Raw genomic sequence first — 15,090 nt, forward strand, 5'->3', positions numbered from 1 at the left:
CACACTCACTTGGCAGTGGGCTATCAAGAACGGCGTGTCGCTCCGTGCTATACACGTGGCTGGGTCAGACAATGCCCGGGCAGATGCCCTCAGCAGGGCCCCGTTACTAGACCACGAGTGGGAACTGAACGGAGAGTGCGTTGGGCCGATCTTCCGGATGTGGGGTCATCCAGTGATAGACGTGTTCGCCACTGCGGCGACCACCAAGGCCCACACGTTCTGTTCCAGGGCAGGGAGCGACCCCCTCTCTATTGGGGATGCCTTCCAGTTTACGTGGACGCAGGGCTTGCACTACATGTTTCCTCCGTTCCCCTTGATTCCCAGGGTCTTGTGCAAGATAGAGGAGGACGGGACGGACTGCATCCTGGTGGCCCCCTTCTGGCCACGGCAGGTTTGGTTCCCGAAGCTCCTGCGGATGTCCCAACGGACATATGTCAGTCTGCCCCCTCGGCAAGACCTTCTCCTAAGCGGGAGCCTGGTCCACCACGATCCCAGGAAGCTGCACCTAACGGCTTGGCGGATCGTTCCTCCCCGATAGGCTTTACTGACGAGGTACAGAGGGTCCTCCTGAATGCTCGTCGGCCATCCACTAGGCGCGCTTATGCGGCCAAGTGGCGCAGGTTTGAGCTCTGGGCACTTGCCAGAGGAGTGGTGCCTGACAACAGTCCCTTGGGGGTTGTGTTCGAGTATTTGTGCCACTTGCGTGGCCTGGGCTTGAAGGCTTCCTCCCTCAAGGTCCACCTGGCAGCGATATCAGCTGCTCACACCCGAGTTGAGGGTGCTACGGTGTTTTCTCACCCACAATCCCGCCAGTTCCTTAAGGGCATGTACAATCTTTACCCACCTGTGTCAGCGCCAGTGCCTCAGTGGTCGCTGTCCTTGGTGCTCTCACGTCTCATGTTGCCTCCATTTGAACCTATGGCTACCTGCCCCTTGGATATGCTATCCTACAAGGTAGCATTCTTGGTGGCCGTCACATCGGCCAGAAGGGTCAGTGAGCTGTCTGCACTGCGGTCTGACCCTCCCTTTCTTGTGTTTCATCCCAACAAGGTGGTCCTGCGTCCCTGCCTCGGGTTCCTGCCCAAGGTGGTGTCCGCCTTCCACCTCTCGCAGGATATCTCACTGCCTGCATTCTTTCCTCAACCTTCCTCTAAGGGGGAAAAGGCCCTCCATTCCCTAGACTTGAAGAGGGCCCTAGCCTATTACCTTGATAGGACAAAGGAATTCCGCACCTGTCCTCACCTGTTTGTATGTTTTGGGGCCAAGGACAAGGGTAACAGGGCTTCCTCACAGACCCTGTCTAGGTGGATTGTGACGGCCATTAGCAAGGCCTATTCCCTGGCAGGGGTGGCTTGCCCGCTTCATGTCAGAGCCCACTCCACGCGGTCCCAAGCATCCTCTTCGGCACTCCTCAGGGGGGTGCCCCTGGTTAACATTTGTAAAGCAGCCACATGGTCCTCTGCAGACACCTTTGTCAGGCATTACGCCGTTGATGTCAATGCGGAGCAGGATGTATCTGTGGCCAAGGCTGTCTTACACTCCCTCTTTTCCTGAGGGAGTTTTGGTATGACTTTCTTGACGTACCTGTTGGGTACCCTTGAGTGAAAGTGTGTATATATGTACCTGGGGGTGTGTATATATGTAAATATTAAGTATTTATGTGTCCTTACACAGTATTTTTACATAGATGTATATATGCATATCTATTTATTGTTGCTCTTGTTTGCTTAATAAAATTGTGTTGGACTTCACCCCCGCCTTCCTTATTGTGTGAAGCTTGGTACACTCCCATGTGTGGAGGCACAGAAGAACGAAGATGAAAACAGGGTTAACATACCTGTAACTTATGTTCATCGAGTTCTTCTGTGCTGACACACAACCCTCCCTCCTACCCCGCTGTGAACTCCAATGCACAATACTGTGATGGCTGTAACGGATATTGGTGTTTTTAGGGTGTTACGGCTGAAGTGTGTTGGTCAAGCGGCGGCAAGGGAGAACTGAGGGAAGGGGCCGTTGGTCGCTGGAGGATCACGTGACCGTTTGGGCGGGAAAACGGTCGCTGAGGCGCGCAACAAACGGCCCCTTCGGAGCCATGGAAGCTCTAGAAAATTCTCCGGCGGCTGGCCTGCGCCTGCGCAGTCCCCATGTGTGTCAGCACAGAAGAACTCGATGAACATAAGTTACAGGTATGTTAACCCTGTTTTCTCTTTATTCTGGCTGCCCAGGTGCTACTAATGACCAACACAAATATATACAGGACAATAGAATAGTATATTCTTAGATGACTTTTAGTAAACACTTCAGAAACAGTAATATAACTGAGGCTGTTGATTCCTGTTGCTGGCAAGTTTTTAGAAGTTCAACTGATGTTTTAATTTTGTCATTTTAGAGATGTTGCAGTTGATACAGTGAAGACTGGCATGGGAGGAGCTACTGGTAATAAGGGTGCAGTAGCTATTCGGATGTTGTTTCATACCTCTAGTCTTTGCTTTGTATGCAGCCATTTTGCTGCAGGACAGTCACAGGTCAAAGAGAGAAATGAAGATTTCATAGAAATATGTCGGAAACTAAGCTTCCCAATGGTAAGGAGCAATCAGATCCCATAATGTCATGGACCGCCTAACTAGATACTTTCAAAAGGCGCTTTAATGAGTATGCAACAGATAAGCTATGCATTTGGCATTGCAGAAAGAAATATATTACATTCTAATATTTTTGGGAAATGTTTGACTATAGTTTATTTGTCATATTCCAACATTAAATACAGTTATTTTATTGCTGTAATTATCATTTGATCATATTTTCTGTAATGCTGTAAAGTGGGACTTACTTTCTGGGTTTTTTTCCATAGTTTAACTCCTGTCCATGGTATTAAAAAGTTATTTCTCAAGTTAGCATATTATAAATTGATATTGCAAGTTACAGGAACAAGCAGGAAATGAGACTGTAAATACAGTAAGAAAGACATAAGTTTTGCTAGATGTCGTGCTGTGGTGCAAATTTGATGTTGGCGGTTTTCTCCCCCCATGCCCAGGGAAGACTGCTTTTTTCCCATGATTATGTATTCTGGTGTGGTGACTTCAATTATCGTATAGACCTTCCTAATGAAGAAGTAAAGGAACTAATTCGGCAGCAGAATTGGGATGCTCTTATTGCCGGAGATCAACTTATCAGTCAGAAAAATTCTGGGCAGGTAATATGTCATTTTCTTCCTTTTTGTCTACTAATTGTGGATTATAAATTCATCTCTCCACTACTGTTAGTTCACTATCTAGAATTCTGCATGTTCAAAAATTAGCTAGTACAGACTTTGATATGGCTTCTCAGTTCTATCCTGAACTGGAGCTACTGGGATATAGATGCTTCCACGACAACTACAATGATATTCTGTGTGACAGAAAGCAAAGCAAGGCAGAACCAAAAGTTTTGTTTCTTATAAAACAGAAGGGGGAAATCACTACAGCTAGTTCTAGGAGCTCTGTGCCACTCTGTTAGATTTAAAGCTGCTCACTGGTTTTCTCAGGGAAAATTACTCCCACTTTAGGTCCCCAATGGGGAGAAAGAAGTAAGTAAATGAAGTAAGTAAATGAATCATTGACTACTTGATATGTGATAGGTATTTTTCACTTTTGAGAGTAAATTTGCAGCTTTCCAGTTACTCTAGTTTTCTTCCTGTCAGGTATTTAGAGGCTTTTTAGAGGGAAAAATAGCCTTTGCCCCTACTTACAAATATGACTTGTTTTCGGATGACTATGATACCAGTGAAAAATGTCGCACACCAGCGTGGACAGATCGTGTGCTGTGGAAGAGAAGAAAATGGCCCTTTGACAGATCAGGTCAGTTGATATAATTTAACTTGAATGTTATCAACACAAAGTGGCCTAACTATTTCTGATAAAAGAGAGAGAAGAATTTCTAAAGAATCACTGTTGTTAATACTCAGAAAAATATATGAACTACATTTAATTTTGTTGAAATACATAGCTTTTGTTCATCATGAAAAATAAAAGCTAAATTTTCATTAGAGCGTATGTCCAGTTCTTGCTTTACTACTTGTATGTGGCTGGACTTGTCTACGATATTAAGAATGAATGTAAAGCATTTTCAGCATTGAAATGTACTATATAGTCAGTTTTATTTGTTGCAATCCCCTATCAGCCGTATGCTACAAACAAGTCAACAATACATAAAAAGTAATTCATAAAAAAATACATTCTTTAAGGAATTCATATCACTGTTAATAATGAAGAAATGTCCTATATAAATGCTAAGTAGTATTAAGTAGAAAATACCTATTCATCTTTCATGCTCATTGGTGTATGTATGTAGGGGGGTGCATGTGCACATGCATGTGCGTATGCACACAGGTCAGTCTTTAAACTATTCCTTTCTCAACTATCATTTCCAAAAAAGAGATGAACAAGAGTCCAGTAGCACCTATAAGACTAACAAAATTTGTGGTGGGGTATGAGCTTTTATGAGTCACAGCTCTCTTCTTCACAGCTCACTACTAACTTTACAAGTGAGCTGATGAAGTGAGCTGTGACTCACGAAAGCTCATACCCCACCACAAATTTTGTTAGTCTTATAGGTGCTACTGGACTCTTGCTCTTTTCTACTGCTCAGACAGACAAACATGGCTACACATCTTGATCTACCTCAGAAAAGAGATGTGCTTTGTAAAACATGCACCCATCTTATTTAAATAGGTATATTTTGTATCTTTGTCCTGTTTTAGGTTTATCTAAATTTTTAACAACATATTCATTATCTAACTTAATGTGTGTGTGTGTGTATTAGCGGAAGATATGGATCTTCTGAATTCCAGTTTTCACGATGAAAGTAAACTTCTTTACACTTGGAGTCCTGGAACTTTGTTGTATTATGGAAGGGCAGAGCTGAAAACATCTGATCATAGGTTTGAACTTTGCATTTTGTAATACGTTCTAATCTCTTGAAAAACTATTTCATTGTGTTCCCCAGCATTATTTGTTTTCTAACTTTTGCGGATATTGTTTCAGGCCTGTTGTCTCACTGGTTGATATAGATATCTTTGAAGTTGATGCAGAAGAACGTCAGAAAATTTACAAGGAAGTGATTGCAGTGCAGGGACCCCCAGATGGCACAATAATGGTATCCATTAAAGGGTCTTCATCAGAAGAAAACTATTTTGATGACACCTTGATTGATGAACTTCTTCAAAAATTTGCAACGTACGGTGAAGTTGTACTTATAAGGTTAGAACAATTTTATTTCAAAGCTACTGTTGTTGCACAACCAGTTTTCTGAACTGACTTTTCCTGCCACTCATATAAAAGCACTCTTGTGTGTCCAGAGTAACATATTGAGTTACTGTAGGTGGCCATCTGGGCAGCACTGTGCAATAGACACTTCTTGCAATATTTGTAGACAGCCATTTGCCCCAGACCATAGAAAGCATAACAGAAAAATCCCACGCTGTAACAGAATTTTAGTGTTATGAGCAATTGAGTTTAAGATAAGGATTTTGACTGAAAATGTCTAGCCCCACAGGTACAAGAAATTTACAGGTAAATGTGTTTATGGAATTCCTTAAAAATTACTCTTAAGTTAAACCGATAAAATGATTACCTTTAGTATGGATTACCTTTAGTTTGGACAAACCAGCCAACCTCTGCGCAGAAGAATAAATGGGCACAAATCTGATATTAAAAATGGCAACATCCAGAAACCAGTGGGAGAACACTTCAATATACCAGGACATTCCATCGAGGACTTAAAGATCACTGTAGTTCAACAGAAACCTTTCAAAAACAAAATCCAACCAGAAGCTGCTGAATTGGAATTCATATGTAAATTTGATTCAGTCAGGTTTGGACTGAATAGAGACTATGAATGGTTATCTCATTATCAGAAGTAACTGATTTCATTATCAGAAGCCAACTGATCCTATTATCATAAGCTACTGATTGCATCTACTCCCCCCTCCCCTCTCCACCTATATATCTGACCAGTTTCTTCTTCTTACTCTCCACACATCTGACAAAGAGAACTGTGATTCTCGAAAGCTTATGCTACAGTAAAGTTGGTTAGTCTTAAAGGTGCTACTGGACTCTTCGATTTTTGCTACTACAGACTAACACGGCTAACTCCTCTGTACCTTTAGTATGGAGCATTATACATTCAGAACAGGGAGGATAATATTTTCCATTTCTCAGAACAGCTCCACACTTGACACAGTAATAGTTCTTCCTGTGGAATACTGTTTGCTGCAACAGGTTTTTAAGTAAAAGTGACAGACACGCATCTTAAATATCCAGACAGTCTTTAAAGATGCGCGCCTACCCTTTACACTTAACGTTTGTGTTCTAGAAATGTTACAGCACCTGTTACGAATATGGTTCCTGAATTATTTTTTCTGAATGCTGTGACATAATATAATTAGGTATGACATTTTGTGGTATAACCAGTAGTACAAATATTTTGTTTTGCAATTTGTCATGTCTTCTGCAGGTTTGTAGATGACAAAATGTGGGTTACATTTTTGGAGGGGAGCTCTGCTTTGAATGTTCTGAACCTGAATGGTATTGAGGTAAGGTAAAGCTTATTAAAGTTACTTGTAGCTTGCTAAACAGTAATTCTGTAAGCATTTTGATTTTGATTGGTCGAGGTCAGTTTATGATTCATTTTCAGTGATTCAATATTAGATATTTTGTGAATTTTTTGAGTTCAGTTGGAGCCTGCTGAAGACTAGTTTCTCTGTTCAACCAACCAACTATTCCCAGGGGAAACAAAACAGGTAAAAAGCAAGAAGGTCACCTTCCACAGCTTCACAGCCTTGGCGTGACAACCTGAACAACTTGAACATTACAGTCTCTCTGCTCCATAGAGTTGGCTTCTGGGCTATTTCTAGCTTCAATGTTATTAAAAGAGTGCTTGTGCACCGCTGAAGGGAACTCCTTGTGAATGAATTAACTTGTGTTGAATCATTCTTTCCACCATTTGAAATTGATTATAGATTGTATATGAATTTTGTATAGATATTGTATTATTAATGATTTGTAACATTTTGTAAATATTTCAATTTTTGCACTTTATAAAATTGTTAAAAATTTGTTACAAAAAACTATTTTGTTGACTGTAGGGCTTTTTGCCTGTTTTGTTTCCCCTGGGAATAGTTTGTTGGTTTTTCAGCCTGTAATCCCAGGGAAAGCCCTCTCAATTTCTGGTTTCTAGTTTCTCTGTTCAACAATATGTCAAGATAGATAGATGGACATTATTCTAATCACTTCCTTCTAGTCATGCAGGTCTGGATCTTTGGATATAATGTTTTGAGGGCTCAGTTTACTAGTCTTGCAAGCGGAACTGCCTAGCTGCTTCGGAGTCATCACAGAGGCAATACCTACTCTTCTGGTAGAGAGCTGAAATGAGATCAAGTTGCTTATGGAAGCATAAGGATTCTGATTCCTTTGTTCTCAAGCTATCAGTATCTTTTAACCTCTGGATTTTATTCTGTATTTCTATTTTATTTCTGGAGTGTTCCACCTTTAAGGTTACTTTCTAATGGTTAGTTGCTTTCCAACTAACTAAAAGTTAAGATTATGGGAGAAATCTCACTATAGTTCAACATTGTATGTGCAGCTTTCTTTGAAATATTAGTATCACTATATCTATATGAATGCTATAAAACTCACAATATTGATTTTTCTTTGGTCTAATGGAAATTCAGCTTCTTGGGAAATCAATTAACATTCATTTGAAAAGCCCAGATTGGATCAAGAGCTTGGAAGAAGAGATGGATTTGGAGAAGGTTAATTTTGGATTACCTTCATCAACAAGTTCCACTTTGCTTTGTGAAGATGCTGAAGTTTCTGCAGACTATGATATGGAAGGTTTGCTGAATTCAGACTTGAATCTGTGTTATGGTAGCTGTTCTGCATGCCTAAACTGAATGTACTGACTTGGTACAAAATAAAAACCACTCAATTTTTGTCTGTCCTAATATACAGTGCTATTGTTTAGTTAGCTTGCTCTTGTACTTTTAATCTGTGTATCTGTTTACCAACAGAAGTTGCCCTACAGTAGCCTTCTGTGCTTTGTATTCTTTGGGATCAATACTAGTTTGTATTTAACTAGTTGGCTGTTATTAGATCAGGCCTGTAACATTGTAATGAAAGATAGTTCGTTCTCAGTGATTTAAAGCAACTGGAAACTCAGCTCCCATTTAAAATAGTGTGATTAGATTTCACCCTGCCATCCACTCTAGATTATATTTATGTTGTTGAAATCTTGTTAAGATCATGTAGAAAAGTGATTATCAATCAACAGTTTTATTTTTGGAAGTCGTCTTTGTCAATTGTGGTAGGATGGATGAATCTATAGCTTTATTAAGAATTTTTACTTCGTTCCTAGGTGACATTGATGACTACAGTGCTGAAGTAGAAGAAATCCTTCCTCAGCACCTGCAACTAACTGCAAGTTCTGGTCTTGGAGCTTCACCTGGCTCTTCACCTCGTTCAAGCCCCTGCCAATCACCTACCCTGTCTGATGGACCCCCACCATCAAGGCCAAGCAGAACTCCTAGCAAGACTCCTGGGCCTCCTGTATCTTCTCAAGGTATTATCACATCTTACCAAATTGTTCTCTTTAAGCTTGATTGTAAAGGACTGTCATGTCTTAACACATTAATACACAATTAGTACATTCCACCAGACATGTGTAAATGTAGATGTAGGTGTTCAGGTTTGAAACCTCAGACCCGACACATGTATGATCACTGAGTAAATTGGGTTTGAGAAGACATAATATAGTTTAGCAATGTAAATGGCAGCCAGCTTTATCTTTTTATATATAATAGGTGTATATTCAGTGGTAGGGAATTCAGTAGTAGAGCATCTGCATTGCATGCAAAAGGTCCCAGGTTCAGTTCCTGGCATCTCCAGTTAAAAGGATCAGACAAAAGGGAATGTGAAAGGCCACTGGCTGATGCAGCAGACAGTACTGACCTTGATAGACTACTGCTGTGATAAGGCAGCTTCAGGTATTCATTGTAATACCAGCAACTGGTGTTCAGAGGTATACTGCCATTGAATATGAAAGTTCCATTGAGTACTGTGGCCAGTATGCATTCATGGCCATGAATTTATTTAATAGCTTTAAAAAATAACCTTTGCTTGTGGTTATAATGAGATCCTGTAGCAAAGAGTTCTACAAGTTAATTATACCTTATGTGAACTACTTTCTTGGGTGTGTTTTCAACATGCTGCCCAGGCATCTTGTTGGAAGAATGAAAGCAGTGAACAACATTTAAATGGTGTGACTGTATTTACCCCAAAGAAAGAAGACCCTGAATGTAAGATGACCCCTGCCCTCAAAAAGGAAAATCACTTCACTGTCCGACTGACACAGGAGAAGGCTGGCCTGTCTCTCAGTCCACGTCTTCTGGCACTAGCGAGAAAACCCAGAAGCAGAGAGCATGCCCACCAGCTGGGTCATATGGGCTATCGGACCAGAAGGCCTGTCAATAGAGGTGCAAGTGTATCACTGTGCCAGTCAGATGGGGCAGGGTAACAGACCCCCTAACCTCTCATATGACAATCAAAGATTTCCCCCTTTTTTGTAAAGTGGGAAAAAACTGTGGAAACTGAACAGGTGCCTAGGGCAGTTTTGGAATATATGAGAGCTAACAAACTTAATTCCAACAAAACAGAGGAACTACTGGTGAAGGGCGGTTAGATCCTGGAAATGGGTTGTCTGCTTTTCTGGATGGGGTTGCACTCCCCCAAAGGAGCATATTCATAGCTTAGGGGTGCTCCTGGACCTAAGCCTCTTATTGGATAAACAGGTGGCAGTGTGGTATGGTGTGCCTTTCACCAGCTGTGCCTGGTGAACTAGCTGAGGCCTTCTGGAATGAGGGGACATCTTGCCACTGTGGTGCATGCTCTGTTAACAACTAAATTAGATTACTGTGATGTGCTCTACATGAGACTGCCTTTGAAGACTGTCTAGAAGCTACAGTTGGTGCAAATTGTTGCAGCCAGAATGTTGACTGGAGAGGGTCGTAGGGACCATATCACTCTAGTCTTGTTCCATCTACAGGGGCTTCAGCTTAGCTTCTGGGCCCAGTTCAAGGTGCTGACCTTTAAAGCCCTATATGACTTGGAGCCTAGAGTACTTCAAGGGCTATCTTCTCCCATATGAACCTAACTGTCCATCGGTCTTCTTCAGAGGCCCTGCTTTGGGTGCTCAAGCCATCTAAGGCTAGATGGGTGGCAACCCAAGAAAGGTCCTTCTCAGTTGTGGCAGCAGAATTTTAGAATTCTGTCCCTCGATTGTTATCTTCTGCCAGTGGGTGAACACTGTTTTGTTCTGTTTGGCATGCCCCCAGTACCTTATTGGTCTGCTCCCTGATCTTTAGTGCTATGCTTGTTTATATGTTTTTATTAAATTATTGTAAATATACTTTAATGTTCAATGTTCCTCCTTGGAGACCTATTTGGGTAGAATGGTAGCATAGAATTGTTTTAAATAAAATATATGGTAAAAGAGCAAAATGATTTGTGTACGCAAGCTAAGCCATCTGCCCCAAAGGAAGGTGTGAGCTGGAGAAGAAGTAATGTCACAAGAGCTAACCAATAGATTTATCAAGACCCTGAAATTGTAGAAAAGCTGATCTAGAGAGGGCTGTCTTAGATTTTTAAACAAAACACAAGGTAATTTTGATATGGCGAGCTTTTTCAGGTCCTTTTGTGCTTTTTCCCTAGTGTAAGATACTTCAAAACAATTCTTGTCTTGACTGTTTATCAACCAAATTTGTTCTAAGCTTTTTCTGTTGCATTTGTGAGCTGATTGAACAATGTAACACTGTATTCTTATGTACAAGAGTATTTTTGTTTGTCTCAAGTGTCATTTAGTATGAATAACTGTCTTTAGGTTCTCCAGTTGATTTTCAACCAATTACTCAACAAAAAGAGTCTACTCAAGGTTTAGAACCCAAACGTCCACCTCCACCTCGTCCAATAGCACCTCCTGCTCGTCCTGCTCCACCTCAGAGGCCACCTCCTCCATCAGGTAAGACTGAAATATGAAAATAATACCTTAAGAGAAATTTCGTGTCAATTGATATGAATTAAACATATCTTCATTGTAGTTTCCCTGTCTACTGAAGCTGTTCTGTCTCAGTGACTAAAATAGCTTTTTTAAAAAGCTTTTTTAAAAAAGCTATTTTATTGATTTGGCTACTTAGAGCAAATTTAATACACAGCTAAATTATTTTGCTAGATTTCTATGTTGAAGCTCCTTTGTGTTCAGTGTGCTGATTTTCATAGGCGTTGCAACATGTAATCTGAGGTATTGTGTGTGAGCATGAATCCATCAAGGAGTGCATATGGGACAGACTGACTGTTAAAGTTTCTGGGGGATACATTATGGATGCAGGCCCTGAGAGCCACCTATCCCTCAGCTCCCTCACTCTCCTTGGGTGCATATGTCAGTGGGAGCCCCCGGCAGCCCTCACTGGCACTGCTTCAGCCTTTCTCTGCCCCCTATCCCACCAGTTGACAGGCTGCAATTGCAGCGGGAAGGATTCTTCAGCCAAGGCAAGCATAGAGACCAACCAGCTCCCATTCAACCAGGGGAAAGCCACCTTACCTACTCAACACAGTCCAAGCTAGCTGGAAAAGAGGGTGGCCCACTTCCTGGCTCAGCCGTCACGCTGGCAATTACTTAGGCCACGCCGAAAGGAAGACAGACATGCCTGTGCAGTTGTCAAGGCTAAAATCATTCTGGAGGAAGGTAGAAGGGGCAACATTTCATCCCTAGCCAACCACACAGGCATGTCTATGTCTCTGACCCTTTCCAAGTGGTTACCAGGGTGATGGCTAAGCCAGGAAACAGTTCTTCTTCCCCTACAGTTGGCCTTTCAGATGAGTCAGGTAGGAGCCCTCCCCTCCCAACTGGTGAGTTTACTCGATGCTCTCCCTGCCTTGGCTCCAGAGCCTCCACCCTGATGCCTGGGAGGGCACTATATTTCCCCTTGCTGGGCCTGTTTTAAATTTCCTACTTCAACTGTACATCTTGGCATTTTTTCTAATACTTCTCTTTCAACTGTTACTTTTTCTTTACTGCTGCATTTATCTTACTCCTAAGGGGGCAAGAGTCCTGCACCTGCTAGAAAGGAATTTGGAGGTAAAGATTATGTTCAGCTTTGATTCAAATAATTAGCAAAATATTCATGGCAGTTAAATGTATTGCCTTCATAACTTCTTAACCTTTGTTAAAAGCAAACATTGCAAAACTCTTTGGTTCACCCTCCAAGTCATCTCTATAACTGAGATGATTTGGAGGGTGATACCGTCACAGTCCAGAAGATGCATCAAGCCATGAACCTGGACTTTTTTCTGAGACTCAGGTTCATGTGCCACTCCCATTCCCAGAGCAACTTTGCTTACAGTTTAGAACTTACCATAACTTCCTGTTCTGGTTTGGAGGGCAAACCATAGTTCATCTTCGTTCTTCTGTGCCTCCACACATGGGGACTGCGCAGGCGCAGGCCAGCCGCCGGAGAATTTTCTAGAGCTTCCATGGCTCCGAAGGGGCCGTTTGTCGCGCGCCTCAGCGACCGTTTTCCCGCCCAAACGGTCACGTGATCCTCCAGCGACCAACGGCCCCTTCCCTCAGTTCTCTTCTTGCCGCCGCTTGGAGAGAACGTGAGCTTCGTTGCTCTGTGCTTTTTTGTGCTTCGTGCTTTATTCTGACTGATTGCTTGGCTTTTGACTTCGGACTTCGTGACCTCGACTATTCTTCGGATCTCGTTTTGGACTTTGTTGTGGACTCGGTAATTTGACTCGGACTGTTTTTGACCTTCCTTTCGCGTGCCCCTGAAGATGGCCTCAAAGGCTCTCTTCAAGCATTGCCTCCAATGCCACACGAAAATGGCCAAGACCGATGGCCATGAACTGTGCCTGTTTTGTTTGGGGGAGACCCATAATGTGTCGGCCTGTAAGATTTGCCAGGGCTTCACCAGCAAGGCCCGACAGGAGCGCAAGGCCCGACTGAACTCCTCCCTGTGGCAGAAGGTCATGTCCGGAGGCGCTCCGTTGCCCTCCCCCAAGGCCGGCCCTAGCCCCTCTGCCGAACGGCATTCAAGAGCTGGCTCAGTGGCCTCCGCGAGGTCGGGGTCGAAACCGCGTCCCCCGAGTACCTCGGCGTTGAGAGCGGCCTCTCCAGCGCAGGGACCGGTGCGGCCGCCCCGTAGCGCATCATCTACCAGGTCGGATCCGAGACCAGCTTCGGAACCGAGGATCCTGGTACCGAGTCCCCGGTCGGAACCGACGACCGGTTCGATCCCGATCAAGACGAAGAGGTCGAAGCCGAGGTCCCCTTCGAAGGCGAGGAGCACGTCGGTTCCGGGGTCTTCTTCGGAACCGGCGAAGAAGAAGAAGAAGACCAAGCATCATCGGTCGCCGCGTCCCGCTCCTCAGGAGGAGGTCATCGTGCTTCCTCACACGCCTTCCCCTCATCTGGGCTCCCCGGAGCCAGAAGACATCTCCGTGCCGGTGCCGGATCCGATGGCCTTCGAGACGGTGCCCGCAGAATTCTCGTCGGGGCTGGAGCCGAGCCCGCACCGTCGGAGCCGACCATCGCTTGCCCTTCGGTCGCCGAGGCTGGAACCGAGCCCGTCTCCTCGTCGGAGCCATCCGTCGCCTGCCCGTCTGTCTCCACCTCCGGTCGGTCGTGAGCGGCATGGTTCCGGGGACAGTGTCCGATCAGTCCGGTCCGGTCCGTCCCGGCATCGACAGGCTTCCTACCTCCCCTCGCCATACCGTTGCCAATGGGAGGGGGCACCTGCGGGCTTCTCCGTGTCGGAACCGAGGCCTTCGACATCGAGGTCGGCGTGGGCTCCCCCTCCGCTCCAGGTTCCGGAATCCCAGCTCGGTTCCGATGAGGAGGATGTGGAGAGCTTTGGCGGCTACCAGTCGGAGTCCTGGTCCGAACCATCGCCAGCTGAGGAGCTAGTGCCATCGGCGGACTCGCCATTCGAGGACCTCCGCATCTACGCCGACCAGATGGCAAGGATGGCCAAGGCTCTCGAGATGGATATCTCTTCGGCAGTCCCCCAGACCAAGGACAAGCTCCTCAAATGTATTTACGGGGACAATCCGGCGTACGTTGGCTTCCCCATGCTCGAGGGTATTGAGGAGATTGTGGAGAAGGTGTGGCAGGTGCCCTGTGATCAACCTCCAACATCCAAGCGCATCGAGCAGCTTTACAAGATCAAGCAGGGCACCTGGCCGGCGTTGGTGAAGCACCCTCCACCTTCCTCCTTGGTCACAGAGGAGTTCAACCCCCGACGATCGGGTCACTCCTCGGTGCCTGCCGATAAGGAGGGCAAGAAGCTGGATGCCATGGGCAGGTGCCAGTACATTGTCTCTTCACTGGGTCTGAGGATCGCCAACTACCAGACCATCATGGCAGGGTACCAGCTGTACCTCTGGGAGAAGTTGGCATCCTATACCCGAGACCTTCCTCCTGAGCAGAAGGCTGTGGTGTCCCTGCTGCAGACAGAGGCTGTGAGGCTGTTTAAGCAGCAGATGAACGCTGGGAGCCACGCTGCTGACACTGCTGCTAGAGGGATGGCGTCGGCGGTGGTCCTCAGGCGCCACTCTTGGTTGCGGTCGACGGCCCTGTCCCAAGAGGTGCGTTCCAGGGTGGAGAGCATGCCCTTTGAAGGGGACTCGCTGTTCTCCAAGTCCACTGACGAGACCCTGAAGAAGAAAAAGGAGGACAGACAGACGGCGCGGTCTTTGGGTCTGGCTCCAGCGGACAAGCCCTCCTCCAGGTCACGGTACGCTCCCCGGTCTGGCCCTTACCATTACCAGGGCAGATACCAACAACAGCGGCCGGGCTACCAGCAGTATCCTGCCTACCAGCAGCGGCCTTACCCTCCCACACAACAGCAGAGGAGGCGTCGGCCCTTCAAGCCTCGTCCGGCACAGCAACCGGCCCAGCAGAAAGATAAGCAGGGCGCCGGGAGGCAGTACTGACGGGTCGCGCCAGCCGTATCCCCGAACTTTTCGGACAGACTTAGTCCACTCCTCTCTGAGTGGGAGT

At 45.1% G+C, this 15,090-nt stretch overlaps 1 protein-coding gene across 2 annotated transcripts in view; it reads left to right on the forward strand.

Annotated features, from left to right (window-relative positions):
- Positions 1–15,090, forward strand: part of SYNJ1 (synaptojanin 1) — a 151,325-nt gene that overhangs the window by 105,021 nt on the left and 31,214 nt on the right. For both annotated transcript variants that reach the window (XM_054974778.1, XM_054974779.1), the window contains 9 exons: positions 2,390–2,582; positions 3,035–3,193; positions 3,680–3,836; positions 4,801–4,918; positions 5,022–5,237; positions 6,493–6,571; positions 7,709–7,871; positions 8,392–8,595; positions 10,912–11,049. In XM_054974778.1, the coding sequence (XP_054830753.1) occupies positions 2,390–2,582; positions 3,035–3,193; positions 3,680–3,836; positions 4,801–4,918; positions 5,022–5,237; positions 6,493–6,571; positions 7,709–7,871; positions 8,392–8,595; positions 10,912–11,049 (1,427 nt within the window). The remainder of the gene's footprint in view (positions 1–2,389; positions 2,583–3,034; positions 3,194–3,679; positions 3,837–4,800; positions 4,919–5,021; positions 5,238–6,492; positions 6,572–7,708; positions 7,872–8,391; positions 8,596–10,911; positions 11,050–15,090) is intronic.

This window comes from Eublepharis macularius, chromosome 3 (genome assembly GCF_028583425.1).
Source record: "Eublepharis macularius isolate TG4126 chromosome 3, MPM_Emac_v1.0, whole genome shotgun sequence".
NCBI classification, from domain to species: domain Eukaryota; kingdom Metazoa; phylum Chordata; class Lepidosauria; order Squamata; family Eublepharidae; genus Eublepharis; species Eublepharis macularius.